Source organism: Trachypithecus francoisi, unplaced genomic scaffold (genome assembly GCF_009764315.1).
Source record: "Trachypithecus francoisi isolate TF-2019V2 unplaced genomic scaffold, Tfra_2.0 Lachesis_group10, whole genome shotgun sequence".
Lineage (NCBI taxonomy): Eukaryota > Metazoa > Chordata > Mammalia > Primates > Cercopithecidae > Trachypithecus > Trachypithecus francoisi.
Window position 1 is genome coordinate 35,213,635 of NW_022681455.1, and position 26,884 is coordinate 35,240,518.

At 48.3% G+C, this 26,884-nt stretch overlaps 1 protein-coding gene across 7 annotated transcripts in view; it reads left to right on the forward strand.

The window, feature by feature from the left end:
* The window catches only part of ZNF76 (zinc finger protein 76), a 37,194-nt gene extending 10,381 nt beyond the window's left edge, over positions 1–26,813 (forward strand). For 2 of the 7 annotated variants that reach the window (XM_033216903.1, XM_033216902.1), the window contains exons 2-15: positions 10,852–11,020; positions 16,433–16,513; positions 16,627–16,704; positions 17,775–17,858; positions 17,950–18,149; positions 20,788–20,904; positions 21,160–21,235; positions 21,795–21,920; positions 22,075–22,254; positions 23,068–23,301; positions 23,395–23,558; positions 24,263–24,427; positions 24,963–25,076; positions 25,971–26,813. In XM_033216903.1, the coding sequence (XP_033072794.1) occupies positions 10,948–11,020; positions 16,433–16,513; positions 16,627–16,704; positions 17,775–17,858; positions 17,950–18,149; positions 20,788–20,904; positions 21,160–21,235; positions 21,795–21,920; positions 22,075–22,254; positions 23,068–23,301; positions 23,395–23,558; positions 24,263–24,427; positions 24,963–25,076; positions 25,971–26,075 (1,797 nt within the window). In that variant the 5' untranslated portion in view covers positions 10,852–10,947 and the 3' untranslated portion in view covers positions 26,076–26,813. Of the gene's footprint in view, positions 1–8,386; positions 8,437–10,851; positions 11,021–16,432; positions 16,514–16,626; positions 16,705–17,774; positions 17,859–17,949; positions 18,150–20,787; positions 20,905–21,159; positions 21,236–21,794; positions 21,921–22,074; positions 22,255–23,067; positions 23,302–23,394; positions 23,559–24,262; positions 24,428–24,962; positions 25,077–25,970 lie in introns of those variants that run through there. The other 5 variants (XM_033216904.1, XM_033216906.1, XM_033216905.1 and 2 more) reach the window with 5 other exon arrangements.
* The last annotated feature ends 71 nt before the right edge of the window (positions 26,814–26,884 follow it).

Here is a 26,884-nt window from a genome sequence, read left to right on the forward strand (position 1 = left end):
TTATTGAGACCAAGTCTTGCTCTGTTTGCCCAAGCTGGAATGCAGTGGTGCAATCTTGGCTCACAGCAACTTCTGCCTCCTGGGTTCAAGTGATTCTCCAGCCTAAGGCTCCCAAGTAGCTGGGCCTACAGGCATGTGCCACCATGCCCAGCTAATTTGTGTATTTTTAGTAGAAATGGGATTTCACTATGTTAACCAGGCTGGTCTCAAACTCCTGACCTCGTGATCCACCTGCCTTGGCCTCCCAGAGTGCTGATTATACGTGTGAGCTACCTCACCCAGCCATTTTTTTTTTCATGGAATATAAAGGATATTCCCTGAGAATTCACCCTTCCATCATCATTCCCACTCAGTCATCCTTCCACAGGCAACCCTGGTTAGTAATTTCTTGACTAACCTTCTACAGATTTTGTTTGTTTGTTTGTTTGCTTGCTGGCTTGCTTGCTTGCTTTGTTTGAGACGGAGTCTCGCCCTATCACCAGGCTGGAGTGCAGTGGTGCAATCTTGGCTCACTGCAACCACCTCCCGGGTTCAAGCGATTCTCCTGCCTCAGCCTCCTGAGTAGCTGGAACTACAGATGCATGCCACCTTGCCAAGCTAATTTTTTGTATTTTTAGTAGAGACGGAGTTTCACCATGTTGGCCAGGATGGTCTAGACCTCTTGACCTGGTGATCCGACTGCTTCAGCGTACCAAAGTGCTGAGATTACAAGTGTGAGCCACTGCGCCCAGCCCACAGAATTTTTAATGCCAATGACAGTACATAAAAAGCACTGTTGAACCTGGGAGGCAGAGGTTGCAGTGGGCCTTGATCACGCCATTGCACTCGCGCCTAGGCGACAGAGCAAGACTTCATCTCATAAATAAATAATGAATAAATGGCACTGTTTTATACCTAGCCATTTTTATTCATTATATTTGGGAGATCTTGCCATGTCAGTATGTAAGGAGCTTCCTCATTTATGTCTACATAGTATGGAAGTTTGGTATTGATGGACATTTATGCTGTTTCTAATTTTTTGCTTTTATTACATGCAGGGATGCCATAGGTAACCTTGGACATGTGCCATTTTCACACATGTCCGTCTACCTGTAGACTAGATGTGAAATTGCTGAGTCAGATAATATGTACATTTGTAATTTTGGTTGATATTGTCAAACTCTCCTCTGTAGAGATTGTGCCAGTATGTTCTCTCACCACCAGCAATGTATGACTGTGCCTGTTTCTCTGTTGCCTCATGGACATTGCTTCGAGTTAAGAATATAGCAGATTCTGCCGCACAGTGGCTCATGCCTGTAATCCCAATACTTTGGGAGGCCAAGGCGGGCAGATCACCTGAGGTCAGGAGTTAGAGATCAGCCTGGCCAATATGGCAAAACCCCGTCTCTACTAAAAATACAAAAAATTTCCTGGGTGGGATGGCTCGTGTCTGTAGTCTCAGCTACCTGGGAGGCTGAGGTCGGAGAATCGCTTGAACCCTGGAGTTGGAGGTTGCAGTGAGCTGAGATTGCACCACTGCACTTCAGCCTGAGACTCCGTCTCAAAAAATAAATAAATAAATAGTAAATATATATATATAGCAGATTCCCTGAAGATCAACATAGGATACTGAATCATGGGATCCCACTGTGACACTATTCCACAAGACAGACGAAACACGGCACATCCCAGTTTGAAGAATACAGCCAGGCCCAGTGGCCCATGCCTATAATTCCGGCACTTGGTTGAAGCTAAGGTGGGAGGATCACTTGATCCTGGGAGATTGAGACCAGCCAGGGCAACATAATAAGACCTCATCTCTACAAAAATTTAAAAATTAAAAAAAAAAAAAAATTAGCCAGGCATGGTGACACACACCTGTAGTTCCACCTACTCGGGAGGCTGAGGTGGGAGGATCGTTTGAGCCCAGGAGATCAAGGCTGCAGTGGACTAGGATCGTGCCACTGCACTCCAGCCTGGACAACAGAGCGAGACCCTGTCTCAAAGCAACAAAAACAGTTTGAAGAATATCACATTAAAAATGTATCCACCAGGCAAGGTGGCTCATACTCGTTAATCTCAGCACTTCGGGAGGCTGAGGTGAGAGGATCACTTGAGACCAGGAGTTCAAGACCAGCCTGGGTAACATAGTAAGACCCCATCTCTACAAAAATAAATAAATGGAGATAGATGTAAGTAAATAAATAAATAAATTAGCCAGGCTTGGTAGTGCACACCTGTAGTCCCAGATACTTGAGAGACTCAGGCAAGAGGATCACTTTAGGAGTTCAAGGTTGCAGTGAGCCATGATCATGTCATTGCGCTTGTAGTGTGGGTGACAGAGCAAGACCCTGTTTCTATATATATTTGTGTGTGTGTGTACATGTGTATATATACGTTTGTATATATGTGTATATATACGTGTATATATGTGTGTGTATGTGTGTGTATATATGTATATATATGCATGTGTGTGTGTGTGTGTATATGTCCAAGAGGTAGTTATACTTCTGGTACTTAAAGGAAGAAAACTTCTTGAGGCAGTTCTCCACCTTGGTGTTTATGTCAGCATGAATTAGAAAAGAAGTACATCGATGTTTTTCATTTTCTTTTGAGACAGGATCTTGCTTTGTCACACAGGTTGAAGTGCAGTGGCACAATCATGGCTCTCCACAGCCTTTTTTTTGAGACTCTGTCTCAAAAAAAAAAAAAAAAAAAGATGGAGTCTCACTCTGTTGCCCAGTGCACTCTGGAGTGCTGTGGTGCGGTCTTGGCTCACTGCCACCTCCATCTCCTGGGTTAAAGCGATTATCTTGCCTCAACCTCCTGAGTAGCTGGGGTTGCAGGCGTGCACCACCACACCTGGCTAATTTTTGTATTTTTAGTAGAGACGGGGTTTCGCCATGTTGGCCAGGCTAGTCTCGAACTCCTGACTGCTAATGATCTGCCTGCCTCGGCCTCCCAACATGCTGGGATTACAGGCGTGAGCCACTGCGCCTGGCCAGACGTTGATTTTTAAAGCCCGAGTCAGGGCCAGGCACAGTGGCTCACACCTGTAATTCCAGCACTTTGGGAGGCCGAGGCAGGCAGATCATGAGGTCAGGAGTTCGAGACCAGCCTGACTAACATGGTGAAACCCCCATCTCTACTAAAAATACAAATATTAGATGGGCGTGGTGGCTCATGCCTGTAATCCCAGCTACTCAGAAGGCTGAGGCTGGAGAATTGCTTGAACCTGGGAGACTCCGTCTCAAAAAAATAAATGGGGGTCTCACTATGTTGCCCAGGCTGGTCTCAAACTCCTGGGCTCAAGGGATCCTCCCACCTCAGCCTCCCAAAGTGCTGGGATTTCTTTTAAATGGCGCTTTTTTTTAAAAAAAGAAAAAAAAATTTTTAAATCAATGTGATTTATGCAAAGATGCGTTTAGCTGTTTTAAACTTGTGTTATGTTAATGCAAGTTTCTGTTACTAATTTCCTGTTTTCTTGTCAGTGTTTAGAAACCTACAGAACCAGGTCTGTTCGCTAGGTTTTTCTGTGTGTAGTGAAGTATTTTTCTGTAATAAACATTGAATCATTTTACTGCAACTTTTCCAAATCTGGTTCTAATTTGTTTGCCACTCATCTTCATCAGCCTTCATCCCCAAACTAATGTGTCTTTGTCCTCATGTGAAGTTTTCTATGTTTACAAATGAAGAAGTTTCTGAGTGAAGATTAAGTCATAATTATTTTTCTAATCAAAATTGAACATTCTTTTCAGGCAAATGTTTTTGTTGTTGTTCTCTTTTTTTGACTTCTAAATACAGTTGCCCTCTGGGCTGGCTGAGGCAGAGTACAGAAAGCCTTGTTCCAACTGTCCAGAGTTCTGGTTGGCAGAAAACAATAGAATAGCGAACAGGTGCCTATAGTCCACACAGCCCAGCTCGCATGTGGAGCACAGTAGGTCTCAGCCGTGATAAAGTGGAGAAACACAAAAACCATGACTACTCTTTAGTTTCCTATCTTTCACATCCCTTATTTTTCTCCTTTGGGGAGGCAGTTTAAGCACATCTTGATTCATGGAGAGACCTAAAGATCCAAAGTATCTAAAAAGTTGGGAGTAGTGGCACACACCTATAGTCCCAGCCACTCAGGAGGCTAAGGCAGGAGGATCGCTTGAGGCCAGGAGGTTGAGTTTACAGGAGCTATGATCACTACACGCCAACGGGCAACAGAATGAGATCCTGTCTCTAAATAAATAAAAGGTTTTTCTAAATGTTATCTCTCCTCAATAATTACAATTTATGTTTTAACATTAAGAAACACATCGATACATTGCAAAGGTGAAGGGTTGTTTTCCTGCATCAGGACCAATAATGGGTTAAGTTTATTTAAAAGTGCAGCAGGCCGGGCGCAGTGGCTCACGCCTGTAATCCCAACATTTTGGGAGGCCAAGGAGGGCGGCTCAAGAGGTCAGGAGTTCGAGACCAGCCTGACCAACATTATGAAACCTCGTCTCTACTGAAAATAAAAAAAAATTAGCCGGGTGTGGTGGCGCATGCCTGTGATCCCTGCTGCTCAGGAGGCTGAGGCAGAAGAATCACTTGAACCCAGGAGGCAGAGGTTGCAGTGAACCGAGATCGCGCCATTGCACTCCAGCGTGGGTGTCAGAGTGAGACTCCGTCTCAAAAAAAAAAGCGGCCAACAGAATTGGATTTGCTCCTAGTTCTGAGAAAGTCAAGAGGGCTCCCTTCTGTCTTCACTCTTTTCTCACCGTCCCCTGTCCCAGTCTGTTTCTCACCTATTCCCAGCTTAGGTCATTGCAGAGCTAGTAAACCTTATACCCTACAAGGAGAAAACAGAGCAGCCACCCTCACTGCCCCTCTGCCCTGTCTCGGAGGGCTGCAGGAGTAATGAGTCTGAACTGTCAAGTGCAGGCAGAACTCACACATAGCCATCCTGAAGCAGTAACAAGCCTTTCTTTGGCTCTGCCCATGTCACTGTTGTTAGTTCAGTGACAGCATGGGAGTATTCAGAGTAAACCACCATTGAAAGAAAGTACAGGGAGAAAAACGGCAATCAGAGCACTGGTAGATGCCTGGCAGCCACAAAGCTTCCTCCTCACCCTCTGCAGTCAGGCTTTTTGGTAAGGCAGCTTCAGAGACTGGGAAAGGTCAGGGAACAACAGTAGCCTCTTAAAGGTTTGTATTATGAGACTTAGGAAGGAAATGTGAATGAGTTGAGGTTATTTAGCCTGGATGCAAGAACACGAAAAGGAGTGGAAATTTGTTTTCTTTCAGTCTAAGAAGGGTTATTTTGGGAAGTGTGGCTACCAGCAGCTATTCCCTCTTTCCATTGCGGGTAGGCCGAGAAGGACTGGGTTTAAGTTACAGTGGGTGAGATGGAAGTTAACCTGTATTCAGGTGTTTTGAGTGCTGACAGTGTGCCGGTCACAGTGGATTAGCAGAAGGAAGAAGTGTGCCAGAAATTGAGAAGTATGGGCTCTGGGGCCAGCCAGCCTGACTCTGAAACCTGGCTTCAACACATAGTAGCGCTGGAAGCTTGGACAAAGTACTATACCTCTAAACCTCAGTTGCCTCATCTGTAAAATGGGTATAATATACCTACTTCCTCATCAGTTATTTTTAAGATTAAGAGTTAATATAGGTAAGGTGCTTTAAAAAGTGTCTGGTATATATTAATCACATTTATATGTGATAAAAATAAATATTAGCATGAGCAGTAGAAAGGATCTTAGGATAATTTGGGCCAGCATTTCATTTTACAGATAAGGAGGCAAACAGAGATAGAATCGAGATTAGAAGCCAATTCTGTAGACTTCTAGTCCAGGGTGGTTGCCGCTAGTCCTAGCTGTTTTAGGAATCCATATTGCTTCAAAAGCATTTCCCTTTAGGTTCCTCTTCCCCTCGTCCTTATAGCTGGTATTTCTAGAGTACAAGCATATGTGGCCTCATTTAATCCCTTACAGCAGGCTATGAAGCAAATGCCACTATTATCTCCATTTTTTTATAAGTGACATCTGAGGCTCAGAGAGGTTCATTTACCTGCCCAAGGCTACACAGCTTCTGAGAAGTTCAGTCTGGATTAAAACCCAGACCTCTGACTTCAGAGCCTGTGCTTTTAACCACACCACTGATTTTCCTTAGAAAGTCTCAGTGGAGTGCGGTTGTACTCAATTAAACCATGTGAGTATTTGACAAAGGTGGCCGGGCGCGGTGGCTCAAGCCTGTAATCCCAGCACTTTGGGAGGCCGAGACGGGCGGATCACGAGGTCAGGAGATCGAGACCATCCTGGCTAACACAGTGAAACCCCGTCTCTACTAAAAATACAAAAACTAGCCGGGCGAGGTGGCGGGCGCCTGTAGTCCCAGCTACTCGGGAGGCTGAGGCAGGAGAATGGTGTAAACCCAGGAGGCGGAGCTTGCAGTGAGCTGAGATCCGGCCACTGCACTCCAGTCCGGGCGACAGAGCGAGACTCCGCCTCAAAAAAAAAAAAACAAAAAAACAAACAAACAAAAAAAAAAAGACAAAGGTGAGCTACAGGAGCCACAGGGCCCAGGGAATGTAAAGGTATTTTGCAGTCCTTTTTCAACCTATATCTGCTTTGTTTTTAGTTTTATTTATTTATTTATGTTGTTGTTGTTTGCTTGTTTTCTTTTTTTTGAGACAGAGTTTTGCTGTTGTTGCCCAGGCTAGAGTGCAGTGGTGCAATTTCGGCTCGCTGCAACCTCTGCCTCCCAGGTCCAAGCAGTTCTCCTGCCTCAGCCTCCCGAGTAGCTAGGCATGTACCACCACACCTGGCTAATTTTTGTATTTTTTTTTTTAGCAGAGGCAGGGTTTCACCGTGATGGTCAGGCTGGTCTCGAACTCCTGATCTCAAGTGATCTGCCTGCCTCGGCCTCCTGAAGTGCTGGGATTACAGGCATGAGCCACTGTACCCGGCGTGCTTTGTTTTTAGACCTGGTTTCTCTTATGTGTCTTCTGACACAGTGCAGTTACACTAAAACAGGTTACCCAAAGAATCTACCTGGTGAAGAGAGTGAAATTTGAAGGTCATAGACCAGACCAAGAGAGGCCAGGAGCAGAGCTCTTATGAGATAGGGACCATGTGGAGGTTATCAGGGCTCTGGGCAAGGATGCTAATAGACCAGAGATGTCAGATGTCAGAATCCCCACCTTGACCAGTGATTCTTCACCATTAATTCCTATCAGATCCTGATGACAGCCTTGAACTTCCCTCTCTCGTGGAAAATGCAAAAGCTCACACACCAAAAAAGTATTTTGGAGTAGCTTCAAGGTTCATAACCCCCCAGCTTCACCTCTGTGCTTGGCAGCATAGTAATTAAGGTCACACTCTGGATTAAATGGCCTAGGGTCAAATCCTCCTTTACTAGTTAGCTGTGTAACCTTGAGCAAGTTACTTAACTTGGTCTTGGGCCTCCAGTTCCCTCAATGAGGGACTTTTAAATGAGAATAATCATAGCATTTGATTATAGGGTTGTTAGAATTAAATGAGTTAATGTATATGACATTCCTAGCACATGATTAACTCTATAGTAGTGTTCACTATATGATAGTATTGCTGCCCTTGGACCTTAGCCTATTTAGTAAATGTTTATGGACAGAATGAATGAATAATTCTAGTTGAGATGCCAAGCCCGGGGTAGAGCATTCCAATCAGCATGTCACAGATGGTCTATAGGGTTTTTGGGTTTTATTTTTTTGTTTGTTTGTTTTGAGACGGAGTCTCACTCTGTCGCCCAGGCTGGAGTGCAGTGGCACAATCTCGGCTCACTGCAAGCTCCGCCTCCTGAGTTTATGCCATTCTCCTGTCTTAGACTCTCGAGTAGCTGAGACTACAGGTGCCCTCCACCACGCCTGGCTAGTTTTTTGTATTTTTAGTAGAGACAGGGTTTCACTCTGTTAGCCAGGATGGTCTGGATCTCCTGACCTCGTAATCAGCCCGCCTCAACCTCTCAAAGTGCTGGGATTACACCACGCCCAGCCGGTTTTTTGTTTTTCTTTTTTCTTTTTTTTAAACGGAGTTTCGCTGTTGTTGCCCAGGCGGGAGTGCAATGACACAATCTTAGCTCACCGCAACCTCCGCCTCCCAGGTTCAAGGGATTCTCTTGCCTCAGCCTCCCAAGTAGCTGGGATTACAGGCATGTGCCACCACGCCTGGGTAATTTTGTGTTTTTAGTAGAGACGGGGCTTCTTCATGTTGATCAGGCTGGTCTCGAACTCCCAGATGGTCTATAGTTTTCCCAAGATATTGATCCGCTCAACCCTCAGGGCTGCCAAAGCCCCAGGTGGTCGCTTATGGCTTCAAGCAGTGACATCTGCAATGTGAACTTCTGACTTGAAGCAGCAGCATCTGCAATGCAATGTACAAATATCTGTTTCTCTAGGTCACCTGACACGAAAACGGTTTGGGTAGCACCAGTTGAGGATATCAGTTGGTAAGTTGTGAGAATCCAGTAGGCAATCCAGATTCCAAGTCCAGGAGAATTTTGAGAATGGGTGTCAGAGAGTCTTCACGACTGCACTGAGTTTAGAGGCCGTGGGCTTCCTGCAGACTTCACAAGTGTTGGGGTCACAGCTAGAGCAGGCTCCATACCACAGTGGGTACAGAGGATGTCCTGCCAGCAGGAAGCTTCAGTGCTTCCCACCTTGCACATGAGGGACCCAGGGAGTCACTCACAGGATTTGTGGAGAGCCCACAGTGTGAGGTGCTGCAGAAACCACTGTGACGCAGAAACCAGACTAGAGCCCAAAGCCTTGTGAAGGCAACAGACATTAAACAGATAGTGATAAGTACTGAATGAGCCCAGAGGTGTGAGTGCTAGAAAAAGGTGGTACCTAGGCTGTAGGAGTTTATAACAGGACCCAGCCTTGTCTGCAAGGTGGACTCTAAGAGCTGTAGGAAACTATGGAAGGGTTTTAGTCAAGGAAGTGGTATGTTTAGATTTATCCTCTTTTTTTTCTTACAAATCCACTTTTATTTATTTACTTTTCATTAGTTTAAGTCCTTGAGGGGCACAGCATCACACAGATTCTGTGTTCAATAGCCTTAGCAAGATTGCTTGGGAATTTAGCACAAACCATGCCACTGTTTCCACGGGGCTGAGTTTACCTTTCCCCAGATTATGCTGGTTTTCTTCAGTTTGCTGCCAGCAGTCAGTGTGGTGGTCTTTGCTTTGTACATGTAAGTACATTTTTTGCCTAAATAGAATTCAGTTTCATTTCGAGCATAAATACCTTCAATTTTCTTTTTTTTTTTTCGGAGACGAAGTCTGGCTCTGTCACCCAGTCTGGAGTGCAGTGGTGCCATCTCACTGCAAGCTCCGCCTCCTGGGTTCATGCCATTCCCCTGCCTCAGCCTCCCGAGTAGCTGGGACTACAGGCACCCGCCACCATGCCCAGCTAATTTTTTTGTATTTTTAGTAGAGACAGGGTTTCACCATGTTAGCCAGGATGGTCTCAATCTCCTGACCTTGTGATCCACTGTCCTCAGCCTCTCAAAGTGCTGGGATTATAGGCATGAGCCACCGCACCCAGCCAATACCTTCAATTTTAATAAGAGCTGTGTCCTCCCTTTGGTTCTGGAGGCCCGACTTACAGCTAGCAAAAAATGGCCTTGGACTACAGCTTTCCAAATGTATTTATCTTATTGTTATTTTTGATACAGGGTCTCTCTTTGTCACCCAGGCTGGAATTCAGTGGTACAATCATAGCTCACTGCAACTTCAAACTCCTGGGGTCAGGCAATCCTCCCACCTCAGCCTCTTGTGTAGCTAGGACTGCAGGTATGTGCCACTACACCTGGCTAATTTTTTTTTTTTTTTTTTTGTAGAGACAGTGTCTTGCTGTGTTGCACACATTGGTCTTGAACTCCTAGCCTCAATTAATCCTCCTGCCTCAGCCTCCCAAAGCACTGGGATTGCAGGCATGAGCCACTACACCCTGCCCATATTTGCCTTTTAGAAGTCCTGTTCTCAGCAGGCCTCTACAGGCTCCAAGATGGTGGGAAGAGAGCTTTTTAAAAAAAATTCACCCTGACAGCATAAACATGAATGTTAGAACATTAGTTGGAAGAGGCTGAGACAGGAGGATCACTGGAGCCCAGGAGTTCGAGGTTACAGTGAACTGTGATGGAGCCACTGCACTCCAATCTGGGTGGCAGAGTGATACTTTGTCTCTGAAAAAGGAAAGAAAAGGAAATGAATTGGAAACAGACAAAAGTTTCTCTGAGGACATAAGTTAGAAGACTCCTTATAGTAGTCAGGAGTGAAAGGTGATACTTGCCTGAAATAAGTACCTGGACTTTTGAGGGAAAAGGAGGACTCAAGCATGATCCCCTGCCAATTCTGGGTGGAAGGCAATACCATCCCTGGGATAGGGGATACTGAAAGTAAAATAGTTCTGGAAGGTTGGGACACATTGTGAGTTCTGTTAGGGACTTATTCCATGTGTGGTACATGTGGGATGTTCCCTGAGGAAGGCCAGTGGATAGATGGGTCTGAGCACAGGAGAGATGTTGGAGTAGGCAGAGAGAACCGTCAGCAGTGGGGTTGACTGCCTGCCTTCAGCAGGGCTCCTTCCTAAGGGGAGAAAGTTTAGAAATGAATTTTAATCAGTGATTTCTTACTTTACGACCAGTTTGATTGGCATGCTTCTCTTCTATGCTCAACTTTTAGAATTCTTAGATAATGTATATTTTGAGTCCTTTTCATAAAAACCAATATAGTTCACTACTTTGAAGAATTCATCTTTTTTCTTCTTGTCTGGCTGGCCTCATGTAACTCCTTCCCTGAGTATCTTTGCAGTAGGAGAAAGCTGATTAACTCATAATGTGGTACTGTTCATTTTCTTAGATTTGTGACCCAGAAGGAAATCTCTGACCTCGGCTGTGGCTCTTGGTGCTGGCCAGAAGCCAACTTCATGTCTGAGTGCACGAGCAGCAGTTTGCCATGGAGAGCTTGGGGCTGCAGACGGTGACCCTTAGTGATGGGACAACAGCCTACGTCCAGCAAGCTGTCAAAGGTGAGTATTTCTGGAGACCTCAGGATCCTGCCCTGTCCCTCAGCCTCTGGAAAGGAGTGTCCGTTTCTAAGAGTCCCACCATCACCTTGCCCTCTTGCCTGCTTACCCTTGCCCACGAGCACAACTTGCTCTGCATTAGAATCTCCTGTGGTGCTTGATAAAAAGGGAACTCTAAAATAAAATGCTACAAGTCAAACAATCCCAATCATAGGAACCAGTATCTCTCAAAGACAGAATTCCTAATATGTATTGAGTAGTTCATAAATATTTCTGGAATGGACACAGTGTTAGTTATGACTCCCTGCTTTTCAGATATCCCCGTCACAGTTTTTTAGTGCTTTCTAGAAGCAGTTTATCATCTTTTTTTTTTTTTTTTTTTTTTGAGACGGAGTCTTGCTCTGTCGCCGGGGCTGGAGTGCAGTGGCCGGATCTCAGCTCACTGCAAGCTCCGCCTCCCGGGTTCACGCCATTCTCCTGCCTCAGCCTCCCGAGTAGCTGGGACTACAGACGCCCGCCACCTCGCCCGGCTAGTTTTTTGTATTTTTTAGTAGAGACGGGGTTTCACAGTGTTCGCCAGGATGGTCTCGATCTCCTGACCTCGTGATCCGCCCGTCTCGGCCTCCCAAAGTGCTGGGATTACAGGCTTGAGCCACCGCGCCCGGCCGCAGTTTATCATCTTAATTCAAGTATATTCAGACATTCAAACTACTAAGCATCTACCATGTACAAGATGCTCTTCTACGCCAGGCATAGTGGCTCATGCCTATAATCCCAGCACTTAGGAGGCTGAGATGGAAGGATCACTGAAACCCAGGAGTTTGAGGATTCAGTGAACTATCATTGCACCACTGCACACCAGCCTGGGTGACACAGCAAGATCCCATCTCTAAAAAATTTTTTTAAAAAAAGATACTCGGCCGGGCGCGGTGGCTCAAGCCTGTAATCCCAGCACTTTGGGAGGCCGAGACGGGCGGATCACGAGGTCAGGAGATTGAGACCATCCTGGCTAATACGGTGAAACCCTGTCTCTACTTAAAAATACAAAAAACTAGCTGTGCAACGAGGCGGGCGCCTGTAGTCCCAGCTACTCGGGAGGCTGAGGCAGGAGAATGGCGTAAACCCGGGAGGCGGAGCTTGCAGTGAGCTGAGATCCGGCCACTGCACTCCAGCCTGGGTGGCAGAGCAAGACTCCGTCTCAAAAAAATAAAATAAAATAAATAAAAAAAATAAAAAAGATACTCTTCCAGATTCAGAGAGGAACACCCAAGCAGAGATCTCATGCCCTAATCTCCACTAGGGGATGCCAGAATTAAAAATATAGGGCACATAGTTAAATCTGAATTGGACATAACAATGAATACTCTTGTAGGATACGTATGTCCCAAATGTTGTAGGGACATGTGTATACTATATACTAGGGACATACATATACCTCATATAAGGGATAGACATATGTAAACATGGGATTAAGCTGGGCTTGGTGGCATGCACCTGTAGTCTCAGTTACTTGGGAGGTTCAGATGGGAGGATCTCTTGAGGCCAGAAGTTTGAGGTCAGCCTAGACAACAGCAAGACCCCATCTCAAAAAGAGTAGGGGGTGTTAAATACTATAAAATACTAAAATAATACTAAGTTCTAAAAACAAAATGTAGTATTTATCTGAAATTCAGATTTACCTGGACATCCTGTATTTTATCTGGCAATCCTACCCCCCACTCTCAAGGTACTTAAAATCAGGCTAGGTGTGGAGTCAGAATAAAGTGTTTAGGGCAAGGCTTGCAGGCCAGGGACACTCTTCCTTTCTTGCCAGTGTTCTCAGGCAGCCAGATAGCATTTGTGTCTTCCTTGGACAGCACTGGGCAAATACTGCCTTGTTCCTATTCTTCATTTTGTGATTTCTGGACTCCATGATTGTCACTGTCCTCATAAAGCATTGTCATTGCAACATTGCCCTCCATTTCAACACACTATCAGAATATATTTCCGCTCCTATGTTTACAGATAAGTTGTTTATTGATTTCATTTTAAGTTGTCTGTTTCCTGGTGATGACTAAGGAGGCCCCTTAATCTCATCAGTAAGCTCTTTCCATATGACAGTCTGTGGGGGTCCCTTCTGGAAAGGTTTCTTGTCAAGAGCTGTCTGTGACGTGTGGGTTCTTGCTGGCTTCATCTTCTTGAGAATGCAGCTTCTCTAGAATACTTTTGAAGCCTGAAACTCTCTGTTTGCAGACTTCCCACTCCAGGTCTTGCCCCTCCAGTGCAGTCTCCGTGGGATGGAAGAACTTAGAACTCTAGCTAGGGTTGTGTTTACTCCTTGGACCCAGTTAGTTCCCATGCCTCAGTCTTCCACTGAGAATTAATGGTCAAATGAATGAATAAAAAGCAAGTGACCACACCTGGCCTGAGAGAGCCACTCTTTCCTTATATGTGTCTTTCCTATGTATTTCTTTATTGTGTCAGTCTTCCTGGCTGTTCTGTGCCCACTCTGTGGTGTTGCAGTGTGCACTTACACACATGCGCACTCAGTCACTCACTCACAACAGATTTTCCCTCTGCTCAAGGTAGAGCTGTCCTTCAGAGACCAGAACCACACTTTCCTGAAAGGCTTCTCTAACTGGTGAGCTCCTCTGAAGCTTTTGACTGAGGCACATTTGTCTCTGTCTGCCGGAAGCCCTAAAATTGTATGAGACTTATCTTTAATTAGGATGAGTATAAAATGTATTATTCAAATACAGCATTTTAAAAGTGGAAGAGTGTGCTATTAATAAATGCACTGGGATGGTTCCAGGCAAACTGGGGCATATGGTCACCTCTGTAATGGGATACGAGGCCCTTGTCAGTCAGCTGTTCTCCCCACTGTCTCTCTCCATTGTAGTCTCTAGTTGTTTGAGGAAATAGTAGGCTAAGTTTTTTCTTCAGACAACTCTTCTCAACATTTTGTTTTCTACCTTGAAGTAGTACCCACTCTGCTGGCAGTAGCTTGCCGATGCTTTCAGAACCCCAAGTACTGATGCCCTTGCCAGGACAGATAAATTGTTAAAATGAGGGTAGCCTACTGCTCTGTGGGTGGGAGGGAAGAAAATGGGTTCCTCTTCCCCCCATCTCAGCTGCCTTTCCTATTTCTTACCTTTATCTCCACCTTACCTGCCTTTGGTTAGTTGTAGGACTGTTAGTTACTGACCCCAAGAAGACTCAGTTTGGGAACAAGTTTGGGGATTCCTCTAAAGGGGAGATGTCAGCAGAGACTTGGACTGGAAGTAACTGTCTTCCCCATGTGAGTGAGTGCTCAGTTTCCTAAACCTCAGTCTTCTAAGGAAAGGACAAATCACTTGTCATTAACTTTTTTTTTCTTTTTTCTTTCTTTTTTTCTTTTTGTTTTTTGTGTTTTTTTTTGAGACGGAGTCTTACCCTGTCGCCCAGCCTGGAGTGCAGTGGCACCATCTCGGCTCACTGCAACCTCCACCTCCTGGGTTCAAGCGATTCTCCTGCCTCAGCCTCCCGAGTACCTGGTACTACAGGTGTGTGCCACCATGCCTGGTTAATTTTTTTGTATTTTTAGTAGACACACGGTTTCATCATTTTGACTAGACTGGTCTTGAACTCCTGACCTCAGGTTATCTGCCTGCCTCAGCCTCCCAAAGTGCTGGGATTATAGGCATGAGCCACCACACCCAGCCTAACTTTTTTTTTTTTTTCTTTTTGAGACAGGACCTCACTCTGTCACCCAGACTGGAGTACGGTGGTATAATCTCAGCTCACCGCAACCTCTGCCTCCTGGGTTCAAGTGATTCTTCTGCCTCAGCCTCCTGAGCAGCTGGGATGACAGGCACCTGCCACTGCACCCAGTTAATTTTTTTGTATTTTTAGTAGAGACAGGATTTCACCATGTTGGCTAGGCTGGTCTCGAACTCCTGACCTCAGGTAATCTGCTCGCCTCGGCCTCCCGAAGTGCTGGGATTACAGATTTAAGCCACCATGCCCAGCCTTTTTTAAATTTATTTTTTATTTTTTTGAGACAGGGTCTTACTCTCTCACCCAGGCTGGACTGCAGTGACACAATTATGGCTCACTGCAACCTCTGCCTCCTGGGCTCAAGCAATCCTCGCACCTCAGCCTCCCGAGTAACTGGGACCACAGGCATGCACCACTGCACCCAGCTAATTTTTGTGCTTTTTGTAGAGACAGAGTTTTGTCACATAGCTCAGGCTGGTCTCAAACTCCTGAGCTCAAGCGATCCACCCACCTTGGCCTCCCAGAGTGCTCAGATTATAGGCATAAGCCACCAAATCTGACCATCATTACCTCTTCAATCTCTCTTTCTTTGCTTTCTCATTTCTCTTCTTCCTTCCCCCTCTCTCAGACTCACTGGACACAAGGAAGGGTCGTCTAGTTCTAATTTAAAGAGACTTATTAGAAGTGCTTTCCAGTTAGGTAAAAGAAGAGTAATATCTTTGAAATCTGGAGTCTTGTTCATTTTTATGCTGCTTGTTGTGTTGCCTTAGGTGATCTAATTTTTTACTAGAAAATTGAAATGAAAATATCAGAGATCAATGAAGGAACCATTATTCAACAGTGGCAGTGGAATAAGACCTACATGGACACATAATAGCATAATGGTTGTACTCACATAGTTCTCTATTGCTTTACTTTCCATCTCTTCTAAAATGCATATTGGGCTTATAATAAAAGCTAGAATTTATTGAGGGCTGACCATATATACCTGGCACTCTTCCCAGTCTTTTATATTCATTAACTCATTTAACCCTAACAGAAACCTTATAAGAAAGACACAGCTTTCAATCCCCATTTTACGAAAAGGAAACTGAGGCACAGAGGTTAGTTAAATAAGCTGTCCAAGATCACACAGCTGTTAAGAAGTAGAGCTGGAATTCAAACTCAGGAGGCCTGGCCTGGTTCCAGAGTCTATTGTTTTTAACCATTAAGCTATAGAGCCTGCCTTCACAGGGGCTCCTGGTCTTAGCACACTGTCATAGTGAGGGATGAGGGGATATGTTTTGATTTTGTTTGTTTGAGCTATATCTGAATTTTGACCCATTAGGGCCCATCCAGGTTTAAGGGCCATTAGTTCAAGTCTCAGCAAGTTACTGTTAGGTTGGAAGTTTCCACTTGCCTGGGCATGGATAGAAAAATAAATGAAGTTACTCCTCCTGTCAGTAACTGGAAGGGAATCTGTTGGGAGATGATGGGTTCTGGCAAGGCAAGTGTCTTCACCCTTAGTGTCTCAAGGCCCAGGCCTAGGGAGATGGAGCAAGGGAACAAGGAAGATGTTACCCATGCGTAGACCTGCAGCCTCGTGCCTAGAGACTCAAATAAGCCTCAGCTAAAAACAGGCAGGTGTTTCTTAGCCCTCTTCTTGTCCTGGCCCATTTCTCTCCATTTCCACCCTAATAGGAGAAAAGCTTCTTGAAGGGCAGGTGATCCAGCTTGAGGATGGGACCACTGCATACATTCACCAGGTGACGGTACAGAAAGGTGAGGGCACCCCAACACACCATGCCTTGTGGAGGGAAGCCTGACAGCCCCCACCAAGGGACCCCTCCATGACACTGAGCTCCAGGGAAAAGCAGGCATTGCTCTCATTACAGAATCTCTCTCCTTTGAGGATGGTCAACCTGTGCAGCTGGAAGATGGCAGCATGGCTTACATACACCGCACACCCAGAGGTAGGGTTACCATCATCACAACTGGGGAAAGGATGGGAGGCCGGACAGGAGGATGGGGTGGCAGGACTGGAGGATGGCGTGGCACACAACTGGGGTGTAGACATGGGAGCTGTCATCTCCACGGTACACACATGCTCACCTGGATTAGCAGCCTTGCCCACCTTCCCTGGTGCAGACCACAGGAGCAGCTATGTCTGCCACTGGGAGGTGCGCCTTGAGGATCAGTCACATGGACTTTGATGATGGCCTTGGCTCCAGCACAGCCACAAAGTCTTAGGGCTTTAAATAGGACCTGAGGATATCATCCAAGACCAGGATAAAAAACTAGTATTTAAGAATGAAGCTCCTAAGGTGCTGAAGAATAACAATTTATTCCTTCTGCAGGTAGTTTCTTGAGTGACTGTTGCATGCCTGGCATTGTGTTAGGTGTAGAGTATACAAGAGAGAACAAAGTCAGACACAGTCCCTGCTCTCCTAGAGTCTAGAGGGGGAAATAGAAGTGAAACAAGCCATCAGTTATGAACTGATCATACAAACAGAGATCAGGCTCAAGGAGGGCTTCTCTGAGGAAGTGATGCTTGGGCTGAGAGGTAAAGAATGAGGTAGACTTAGCCGGGGGAAAAGAGATGGCAGGGAGGGTTCAGTACTTCAGGCAGAAGGAATAGCATGTGCAGGCCTAGAGCTGGGGGGAAGAAAGAACAGCACATTCCAGGAACTGCTAGAAGCTAGAGCCCTGGGAGCAAAGACAGAATGAGCAGGAGGAAACTGGAGAGAGAAAGACAGGGCTGGCGCACTCTGGGTTTGAGTGTCAGGGTGAGGATTTTGGTCTTTATCATGAGACCAGTGGGAAGCATTTAAACTCTTTAGGCAGTTAAGTGACATGGTCACAATTGTGTCCTGCAAAGATCCCTCTGGATGTTGTGCTGCCTGGAGGGAACTAGAGGGGGTGAGGAGTGACTGGTCAGGAGGCTCTTGTGGTCATCTAAGCCAAGATGATCATGGGCCCCTGTCAGATCCTCAAGGAGCTTGTGAGTTCCCATTTAGTGTACCATAGGAGACCTCGTCCTTAGGTGAGACAGCCCCAGAAGGAGGAACAGCAAGAGTGGATCACAAAGTGAAGGACCATGAGAAATTGGATGCTGAAACCCTCCTTGGTATATGTATCTCTCATTAACTTTAAGGTAGGGTCCCAGCTGTATCTCTTCCCCTTGTGTGGCATCAGGGCTAACCGCGTGTTCCCTGCAGAAGGCTATGACCCCAGCACCCTGGAAGCTGTCCAGCTGGAAGATGGCTCCACTGCCTACATTCATCACCCTGTGGCTGTGCCATCGGAGAGCACCATCCTGGCCGTACAGACAGAGGTGGGCTTGGAGGACCTGGCAGCAGAGGATGATGAGGGCTTCAATGCAGACACAGTGGTGGCCCTAGAGCAGTATGCCAGCAAGGTGAGCATGCAGAGCCTGACACAGTCTGTCACTCTCTAGACAACGGGGCCTTGCCTGTGCACTGCCTCTTGGCCCTGCCAGAACTTCGCCTCTTAAGAGGATAAGGGCAGCCCTGTGCTTGGGCACCATGTAGGATATTCCCTTTGCCCCTCCACCCCAGCTCCCCCAACTCACCTGTCACACATCATTGTCTAGGGCATGCAACACAGCCTGGCCTGGCTGCTGACAGCTGTTTACGCTCACTTTTGTTTACGCTGTCTCTGCAGAGGGAAGGCTGCCATAAGAAACAGTGACATCCTTATGCTGGGGAGTTAGGCATAGTTTCACTTTGGCTGCTGTAGTAATCCTCTGCACTAGCTGGGAAAGCCCTGCCAGTGCCTTGTATGAGCTTTCTAGTCCACTGAGGTAATTGTATTTATTTCTTCTCTGTGACTCACTTAGTCATTTGGAAAATTAACCTCAGTGGGCTATGACAACGGCATGTGCAACAGAACAGCTGGGATTCCTGGATTATGAGGCCCACACAGTAGCTCAGCTGGAAGGGATAAGGGTCCTGGCTCTGCAAATACCAGTTAGTCCAAGTTCTTTCTGCCGGAACCATGGTCCTGCCTGTGGGGAAAAGGGTACAGAGATCTCTGAGCTTTCCAAACCAGGGTGTTCCCTTCCTGGAATGACTGCAGAGCCTCAGGGTGAATGTGCCAGGGTTTCCTGCATGTTCCTTCCTTCCAGCAGTTTTACCCGAAGATGGGGGAAGTTTTTTATTTATAACGAAACCAGTGTGGCTGAATGGTGAGGGAGAAAAGGAAGTCCTTAGGTCTTTTCAAAATGAAGCACAGGCTAGGTGCAGAGGCTCACACCTGTAATCCCAGCACTTTGGGAGGCTGAGGCAGGTGGATCGCTTGAGTCCAGTCTGGGCAACATGGCGAAACCTCATCTCTACAAAAAAAATACAAAAACAAATTAGCGGCTGGGCGCGGTGGCTGAAGCCTGTAATCCCAGCACTTTGGGAGGCCGAGACGGGCGGATCATGAGGTCAGGAGATCGAAACCATCTTGGCTAACACAGTGAAACCCTGTCTCTACTAAAAAATACAAAAAACTAGCCGGGCGAGGTGGCAGGCGCCTGTAGTCCCAGCTACTCGGGAGGCTGAGGCAGGAGCATGGCGTAAATCCGGGAGGCAGAGCTTGCAGTGAGCCGAGATCCGGCCACTGCACTCCAGCCTGGGCGACAGAGCGAGACTCCGTCTCAAAAAAAACAAATTAGCTGGGCATGGTGGTACCCACCTGTGGTCCCAGCTACTGGGAAGCGGAGGTGGGCGGATCAGGAGGCAGTGATTGCAGTGAGCTGAGATTGTCCCACTGCACTCCAGCCTGGGCAACAGAGGGAGACCCTATCAAAAAAAACCAAAAAAAAAAGGCAGCAGCAGCAGCACAAAACTTTACAGCAGGCTACGTTCACTCCCACCCCAGTTCCCTGAGGTATATTTTAGAGACCAAATGTGAGATTCGATGTTGATGTAAAGAGAAGTGGGTTTTATTTAACTCATGAACCCTGAGATCTGTGCTTGCTCTACCGCTACCTAGTCCAAACTTGGGTGAGTCCCTCCTCTCCCAGACCTCAGCTTATTCCTAATATGATGAGATGGGACAAGATGATCTCAGAGGTCACTTCCATCCCCAGTGTTCCTTGATTCCCGTGATTACCCCAGGAGCTAGTGAGACATGGAATGAAATCCAAGTGCCTATGTGGGTTAGCCCGCCAAGCAGGTCTGGCCACCTCTGACCCTACCCTCTACCCAGAAGCTGCTTAAGTGTCCATGAAACTCGCAGCTGCTTGAGCCCGTGAGCTGGAGCCTAACTAGACAGACCTTGCCATGAATTTGGCGTTACCCCTGTGTCCCCTGCTCACCGTGACTTGCAGAGTTCAGTTTCAGGAGCTCCTGGAAAGACCAGAGTGTGATTCTGAAACATTCCATTAAGAAAGACTAAGGGACACCAGGACCCTGCCCTGGCAAGCAGAAGAGCAATAAGGGCTCTTTGCATCCAGTGGCTGGTGTGAGATGGGTGGTTTTAGCAATATCCCCAGAAGAGGAGACAAAAGGGGAGGACTTGTCAGCTGGGTGCTGTCATCAGAGCTGACATTTCTGGTGGGAACTGCAGCACTCCCGGGTGCTTCTGGTCGTGGCCACCTCACTCTAGGCCCCATGTCCTATCAGATGAACCTGGGTGAGCTCATCTCCACAGCAAGCCCCCTTGTTTATGTACTTTTTAAGCACTAGTTTCGTGCCAGGAGGAAGGGTACCCCTCCCATCAGAAGATGAAGGTCTTGAGAGTTGCAGGCTCCTAGGCGTGTGTACTAAGAAGGAGGGTTTCTGGCACTTGGCCTAGTTCAAGCATGGCCATTCAGACAACCTCCCTTTCCACCTTACCTAGCTGTCTATGACTCCCCATGCCCACCGTGTTTCTTCTGTAGCATGCCCCAGCATCTGTTCCTTGTCTGTCTAGATATGTTCTTCTGCCCCAGAAGCCCCTGACAGGCTTAACCCTGCCTATTGGGTCTTAAGCTGCCAACAGGGCCCTGTGTCCCACCTTCTTCACTAGGGAGAATACATATAGGGATCTCAAGATTTTTCCCCCAGGTTCTTCATGACAGCCAGATTCCGCATAGTGGAAAAGGACAGCAAGTTGGAGACAGAGCATTCCGCTGTGGCTACAAGGGCTGTGGGCGTCTCTACACCACCGCTCATCACTTAAAGGTAAGGTTGCGAGTAGACAGCCATCAGCTCTGCAGTCTTCCCTTCCAGGCTGTAATTCTACCTTTCCGCTTTGATTGGAGGTCCCTGCCCTCAAGTTGCTGGAGGGAAGAAATGAGGGTACACAGGAGTGTCAGCACAGAGTGTTTGACACACATGAATGGTACAGGAGGGAAGAGAATCAGGGTCCCAAAGAAAACCAAAGAACCCAGGTCATGCCCTTGCTCCTCTGAATTATGTGATCGCTTGTCCTCACAGGTGCATGAACGAGCTCATACAGGTGACCGTCCATACAGATGTGACTTCCCCAGCTGTGGAAAGGCCTTTGCCACAGGTAACCTGCCTGGTGGGCTGCTTCCAGTTGAGGGTGGAGGGTTCTAGTTCTGTTTGGGATCTCTGTGAAGGGAACCCAACAGCAGGCTGCTTTCCTGGAGAAACTACCGTCAGAGTACTCTGACTTGCAGGGTGCTCTCTCTGGAGGAAACCTTGTTACGGGAGTGAAAGGCAGCATGGTTCAGGCCAGCAGAAGGAGCCTGGAGGGTTGGTGGAGAGACCCAGCCTCTTGTGTCAGCTCTGATGCCAACCAGCTGTGGATTATTGGGTGGGCCATTGCATCTCTCTGGGCTTATTTTCCCCTCTGTGAAACTAGGACCTTTAGTCACGAGTTCTCTTAAGTTTCTTTCATGCTCATGTTCTGGTATGGCTCCAACTGCACCTGGAGAGGGAAGCAGGGCAGAGTGGACTTTTCTAGCCCCTGCCCAGGCAGGGGTGGGATAGAGGCAGACATGGGTTTCTTGAGCCAAAGGAGATGGAGAGCCTGTGCATGAGGTGGACGGTGGAGGATGAGACCCCACTGGGTGCTCATCTCACCCCTCCCTGCCACATGTGGACAGGCTATGGACTGAAGAGCCACGTTCGTACCCACACTGGTGAGAAACCATACAAGTGCCCAGAGGAGCTGTGCAGCAAGGCCTTCAAGACCTCAGGAGACCTGCAGAAGCATGTCCGTACCCACACTGGTATGCTGGGCCCTGCCCACTCCAACCCCATTCTCTGGGCAAAAGGAATTCAGCTTGCCTTTCAGACTTAGACCTGGAGCCTGGTGCCATCCCCTGCTTGCTCAGGCATGGCCCTCTTTCCCACACCCCTCCTCACATCCCACCATTTGCATAGGTGAACGCCCGTTCCGGTGTCCTTTTGAGGGCTGTGGCCGCTCCTTCACCACGTCCAACATCCGCAAGGTACATGTGCGCACCCACACAGGCGAGAGGCCCTACACCTGCCCGGAGCCCCACTGTGGCCGCGGCTTCACCAGCGCCACCAACTATAAGAATCATGTGCGCATCCACACAGGTGGGCTAGCTGGCATGCGAGGACTACCCTCACTCAGACCCCAACCCCTCTACTGTAGTCTTCCCATCTAAGACACATTCCCAACTCCCAGCCCAGAACCCTTCTGTGCCAGCCATTCCAGGCTGGTGTGGGGGTGGGGTTTCTCCAGAACAACTCCATTTGCAGTGAGCAGTTCCTCATTTCCAGTTAGGTCCAATCTGAAAGGTATTGCCAGTCCTCTCTGGGGTCCCTCAGCTCTCTACCACCCCTCTACACCCACCCTGAACTCTCCAACTCTGACTGAGCTCCTGAAAAGAGGCCAGGGTCAGGAATGGTGGGGAAGAAGCAGAGTGAACTGTCGCCTTCAACTCCTCACCTTATCTGCCGTCCATGACTCCTGTGTATCCTCACCCTCCCCAGTGTTGTGTGCCCTCGTCCAGCTTTCCGTGTTACCTCAGCATGTGTGTCCCCTCTTTCCCATCACAACTGATACTTCAGTCATCCTTGCCTCTTGCCTCTGCTGTTCACCACTCTCAACCTCCCACCCTCAACCTTATAAGCCCCAGTGCCCCCACCAGCCCCTTCACTAGCCCCAGCCTTGCCCTGTCCCCCATTTCCTTTCCTCCTTGTCTCTGGATTCAGTGGTTCAACACTCTTGTCCTCTCTGTGTTCCACTGGCCATCTTCCCCAACCCTGTCCATTCAGAGTCTCAGGTCTCAGTCCCTCTCCCTCCCTCTGGCTCTCCCTTCACCAACCCTGTCCCTTACCCCTGTCCCCTTAGTTTCCCCCTTGCCAGCCCCAGTTCCCACCCCCCTCACAGCCCAGTGTCCCCAGGGGAGAAGCCATACGTTTGCACGGTGCCAGGCTGCGGGAAACGCTTCACCGAGTACTCGAGCTTGTATAAGCACCACGTGGTGCACACACACTGCAAGCCCTACACCTGCAGCACCTGCGGCAAGACCTACCGGCAGACCTCCACCTTGGCCATGCACAAGCGCAGTGCCCACGGTGAGCTGGAGGCCACGGAGGAGAGCGAGCAGGCCCTCTATGAGCAGCAGCAGCTTGAGGGTAAGGGGAGTGGGCAGGGAGTGAGAGTGGGGACAAGCCAGGCCTCCCCATGGCATCTGGTAGCAGGTGTCAGCTTTGGCTCTCCTCTCCCAGCCGCCTCTGCAGCCGAGGAGAGCCCGCCACCCAAACGACCCCGGATAGCTTACCTTTCGGAGGTGAAGGAAGAGAGTGATGACATCCCAGCCCAAGTGGCCATGGTGACCGAAGAAGATGGGGCCCCCCAGGTGGCTCTGATCACTCAGGATGGTGCCCAGCAGGTACAGGCCCTGGAGTACAGAGGTGCCACACTAGCTGGCACTCTCCACTCTCTCTGGGGACTCTGGGAGCCTTGAAGTTCTGACAGCCCCACTGCCACCCAGCTTCCTGTTTCAGTTTTATAGACCTCAGAGGCTGAGGCTGAGGGGACCACATCTTGTAGCACAACCTCTCCTCCTGTGCTTCCAGCTCAGTCTCTGGGGCTTCTGGAGCACAGTTAGTAGTTTCTCTTTTTACTTGGAGGCTGACAGGTCCTGTTCATCTGAACAGGACATGGGATGTCCTTCTCGAGAGAGGCATGTGCGTATAGCAGCCAGAACATGGTATGGGGTCTGAAAGCCTGGGATCTGATCCTACCAGTGTACTAGCCAGCTGCATAACCTGACCCTTGTCAGTACCCTTGTTAGAAAGTGCATCTATGCTTTCTAGAGTTGTTAGGACACAATCAGGTGGTGACCCTGAGCTGCATACAACAGGGCCCGGAGGCAAAATGGTGATAAATAGAAGTAGGCAGTGGAATTCTTCTAGTGTGGCCTCTCTTTGCAGCCTTGGACCCATTTTGTTTGCCTGTCACCCATCCCTTCCACCACTGTGACATGAAACTAATAAGCTGACCTTGTCTGGGAGAGCAGGTATATCTTCCTCAGGGACTTTCAGACAACCCTCCACTGATACTGCCAGCTCATCTTCCCCCTCCTGTTGGCAGGTCAGCCTGTCCCCGGAAGACCTCCAGGCCCTGGGGAGTGCCATCAGTATGGTCACCCAGCACAGCAGCACCACTCTCACCATCCCCAGTCATGATGCCGACCTGGCCACATCTGGCACACATACAGTCACCATGGTCAGCGCCGATGGCACCCAGACGCAGCCTGTATGACCAGGGGGTTTGCTTCGGGTTTCTTATTTTGTCATTCCTTTCCATGGGGTGGGCATTAAAGTGCACTCTAAACTAGTCAAGCTTTCTTACCAGGACAAAGATTCCCCACAAAAAAAGGGGTCTTCCCCACAGTTCCTGGGCCATGAGCAGCTCTCATCTTTAAAAGCAGTTGAATGGAGGTTAAGAGACACTGTATACATCTCAATTCAACCCTGACTTGTTTTGCAACCTTAGGCAAATCACTTTTCCGTGGACTTCTGTCCATTTTCAAGTGAGAGGATTAAAATATCTGGAATTTTTTATAGCTCTGTCCTGTGATTCAAAATCCCTAAATTAAATTGGGCTCTAAGTTGGGAGGAAACCCAGCCTTACTTAGATCTGAGCCTCAGACTAATTAATCTGACCCATATGGTTTTATCCATTCTCTTCTGGGTTGTTCCCAGCACCTTAATTGGGGGGATGTTTATTTGGATCATGGGAAGGGAGAGTATACTGCAGGTGGAATGGAAGACCTCCTTTTGCCTTTTAGGTCACAATCATTACCTCTGGGGCTGTGGTGGCTGAGGACTCAAGTGTAGCATCTCTTCGTCATCAACAGGTGGCACTGTTGGCCACAGCCAACGGAACGCACATTGCAGTGCAAGTGAGTAGAGATCTGGGAGGAAAGGGTATCCCACGGCCAGAGAAGGCAACAAGGAATAAAGGGGAATTAGATGAGGATCTTGAAGAGAAGGGCATCTGACTCAAAAAGAGCCCATTTCAGAGGACAGGATCCCTTTCCTCCTGCATCCATGCATCTGTCTCAGGCTCGCTCTTGGCTGAGGCAGAATGTTGAAGCCTCTTCTGGCCTTCAGGATAACTCCGATGGCAGTCTACCTGTGGTCCAAGTCCTTCATCTCTTTGTGTCTCTATTTCTTCATCTGAAAATTGAGGAGACTTGGCCGGGCGTGGTGGCTCAAGCCTGTAATCCCAGCACTTTGGGAGGCCGAGACGGGCGGATCACGAGGTCAGGAGATCGAGACCATCCTGGCTAATACGGTGAAACCCCGTCTCTACTAAAAAATACAAAAAACTAGCCAGGCGACGAGGCGGGCGCCTGTAGTCCCAGCTACTCAGGAGGCTGAGACAGGAGAATGGCGTGAACCCGGGAGGCGGAGCTTGCAGTGAGCTGAGAGCCGGCCACTGCACTCCAGCCTGGGCGGCAGAGCAAGACTCCGTCTCAAAAAAAAAAAAAAAAAAAAAAAAGAAAATTGAGGAGACTGAAGTAGATGATCACCACGGTTCTCTTCAGCCAGTCCTTCTTCCATGAGCGAGCTGGTCTCTCTGACCCTGACTATTCCAGGGCCCGCTGGCCATGCCTAGCCTAATAGGACTCTTCATCCGTGAACTTCATGTTTATTGGAGCCCTACTAAGTGCTCAGCGTATGGCACTGGATAGATGGGGGAGAGTAAAAAAAAAAGGCCACATACTACTAACACTGAAATCTAGCAGGGAGGGTCTCACTCTCTCCTTCCTTCTGTACCCCCTTCCCCACAGCTGGAGGAACAGCAGACCTTAGAGGAGGCCATCAGTGTGGCCACCGCGGCCATGCAGCAAGGGGCCATGACCCTGGAGACAACAGTGTCGGAGAGTGGCTGCTGAGTCCAAGAGGGCTGGGTCTCACACCATGCTGGAGGAAGTGCCATGCTGCATGGCCACTCTTGCCCCCAAGGGCCCAAGCTGTGGCTGACACATGGAAGGTGGCCACATAGGTCTCTGGGGTGAGAAGACAGCAAGAAAATGGCCTAACTGAAGGGAATGGGGACCCTGTCCAAGATGGAGGCCAGACAGCTGGAATCAGGGGAGTGCATCATCCTCGGGAGCTGACAACAAACCAGGCTACACCAGGGTGCCCTCCTCTCAAAATCAGCTGGGCACCCGCTCTCCTAAAGAACACCCTTCTGGCCCTCAGTCTGCTCTCCTTCTCAGGTAGAGATTGGGGCTGCTATGGGAACTGGCCCTCTTAGGGGAGAGCCACAGATAGCTCTTCAGCCCAGTAGCAGCAGAGCAGGCCCTGTCCTGCCCTCCCAGCAATAACCACCTTCCTGGAGGCCAGCTGAGATGCCTGGCTACTTGGCACCAGGGACTTCCTGACACCACAGTCAATTAATTCCTCAGGGGCCTGTGGCTGGAGAAAAGGTGCCCAGCCCCCGCCACTCCTCAGCTGCCCCCCAACCTCTCTATGGCAGAGAGGTAGGGAGTGGCCCTGTACATAGACTGCTGGGGTTGGGTTTGATTTGTTTTGTTTTTTTTTTAATTTCATTTTGATAATTTTTTTCCTGCTCTGGGTGGTGGTGGCACATGGATGAATGAGTATTTAATAAAAGTTCCAAATTTCCACCTGGGTCCCTCCATCCTTTCAGCTCTAGGCCCGGGTGGCAGGGTTGGTCAAGTCAGGCTCTCAGCCCTGT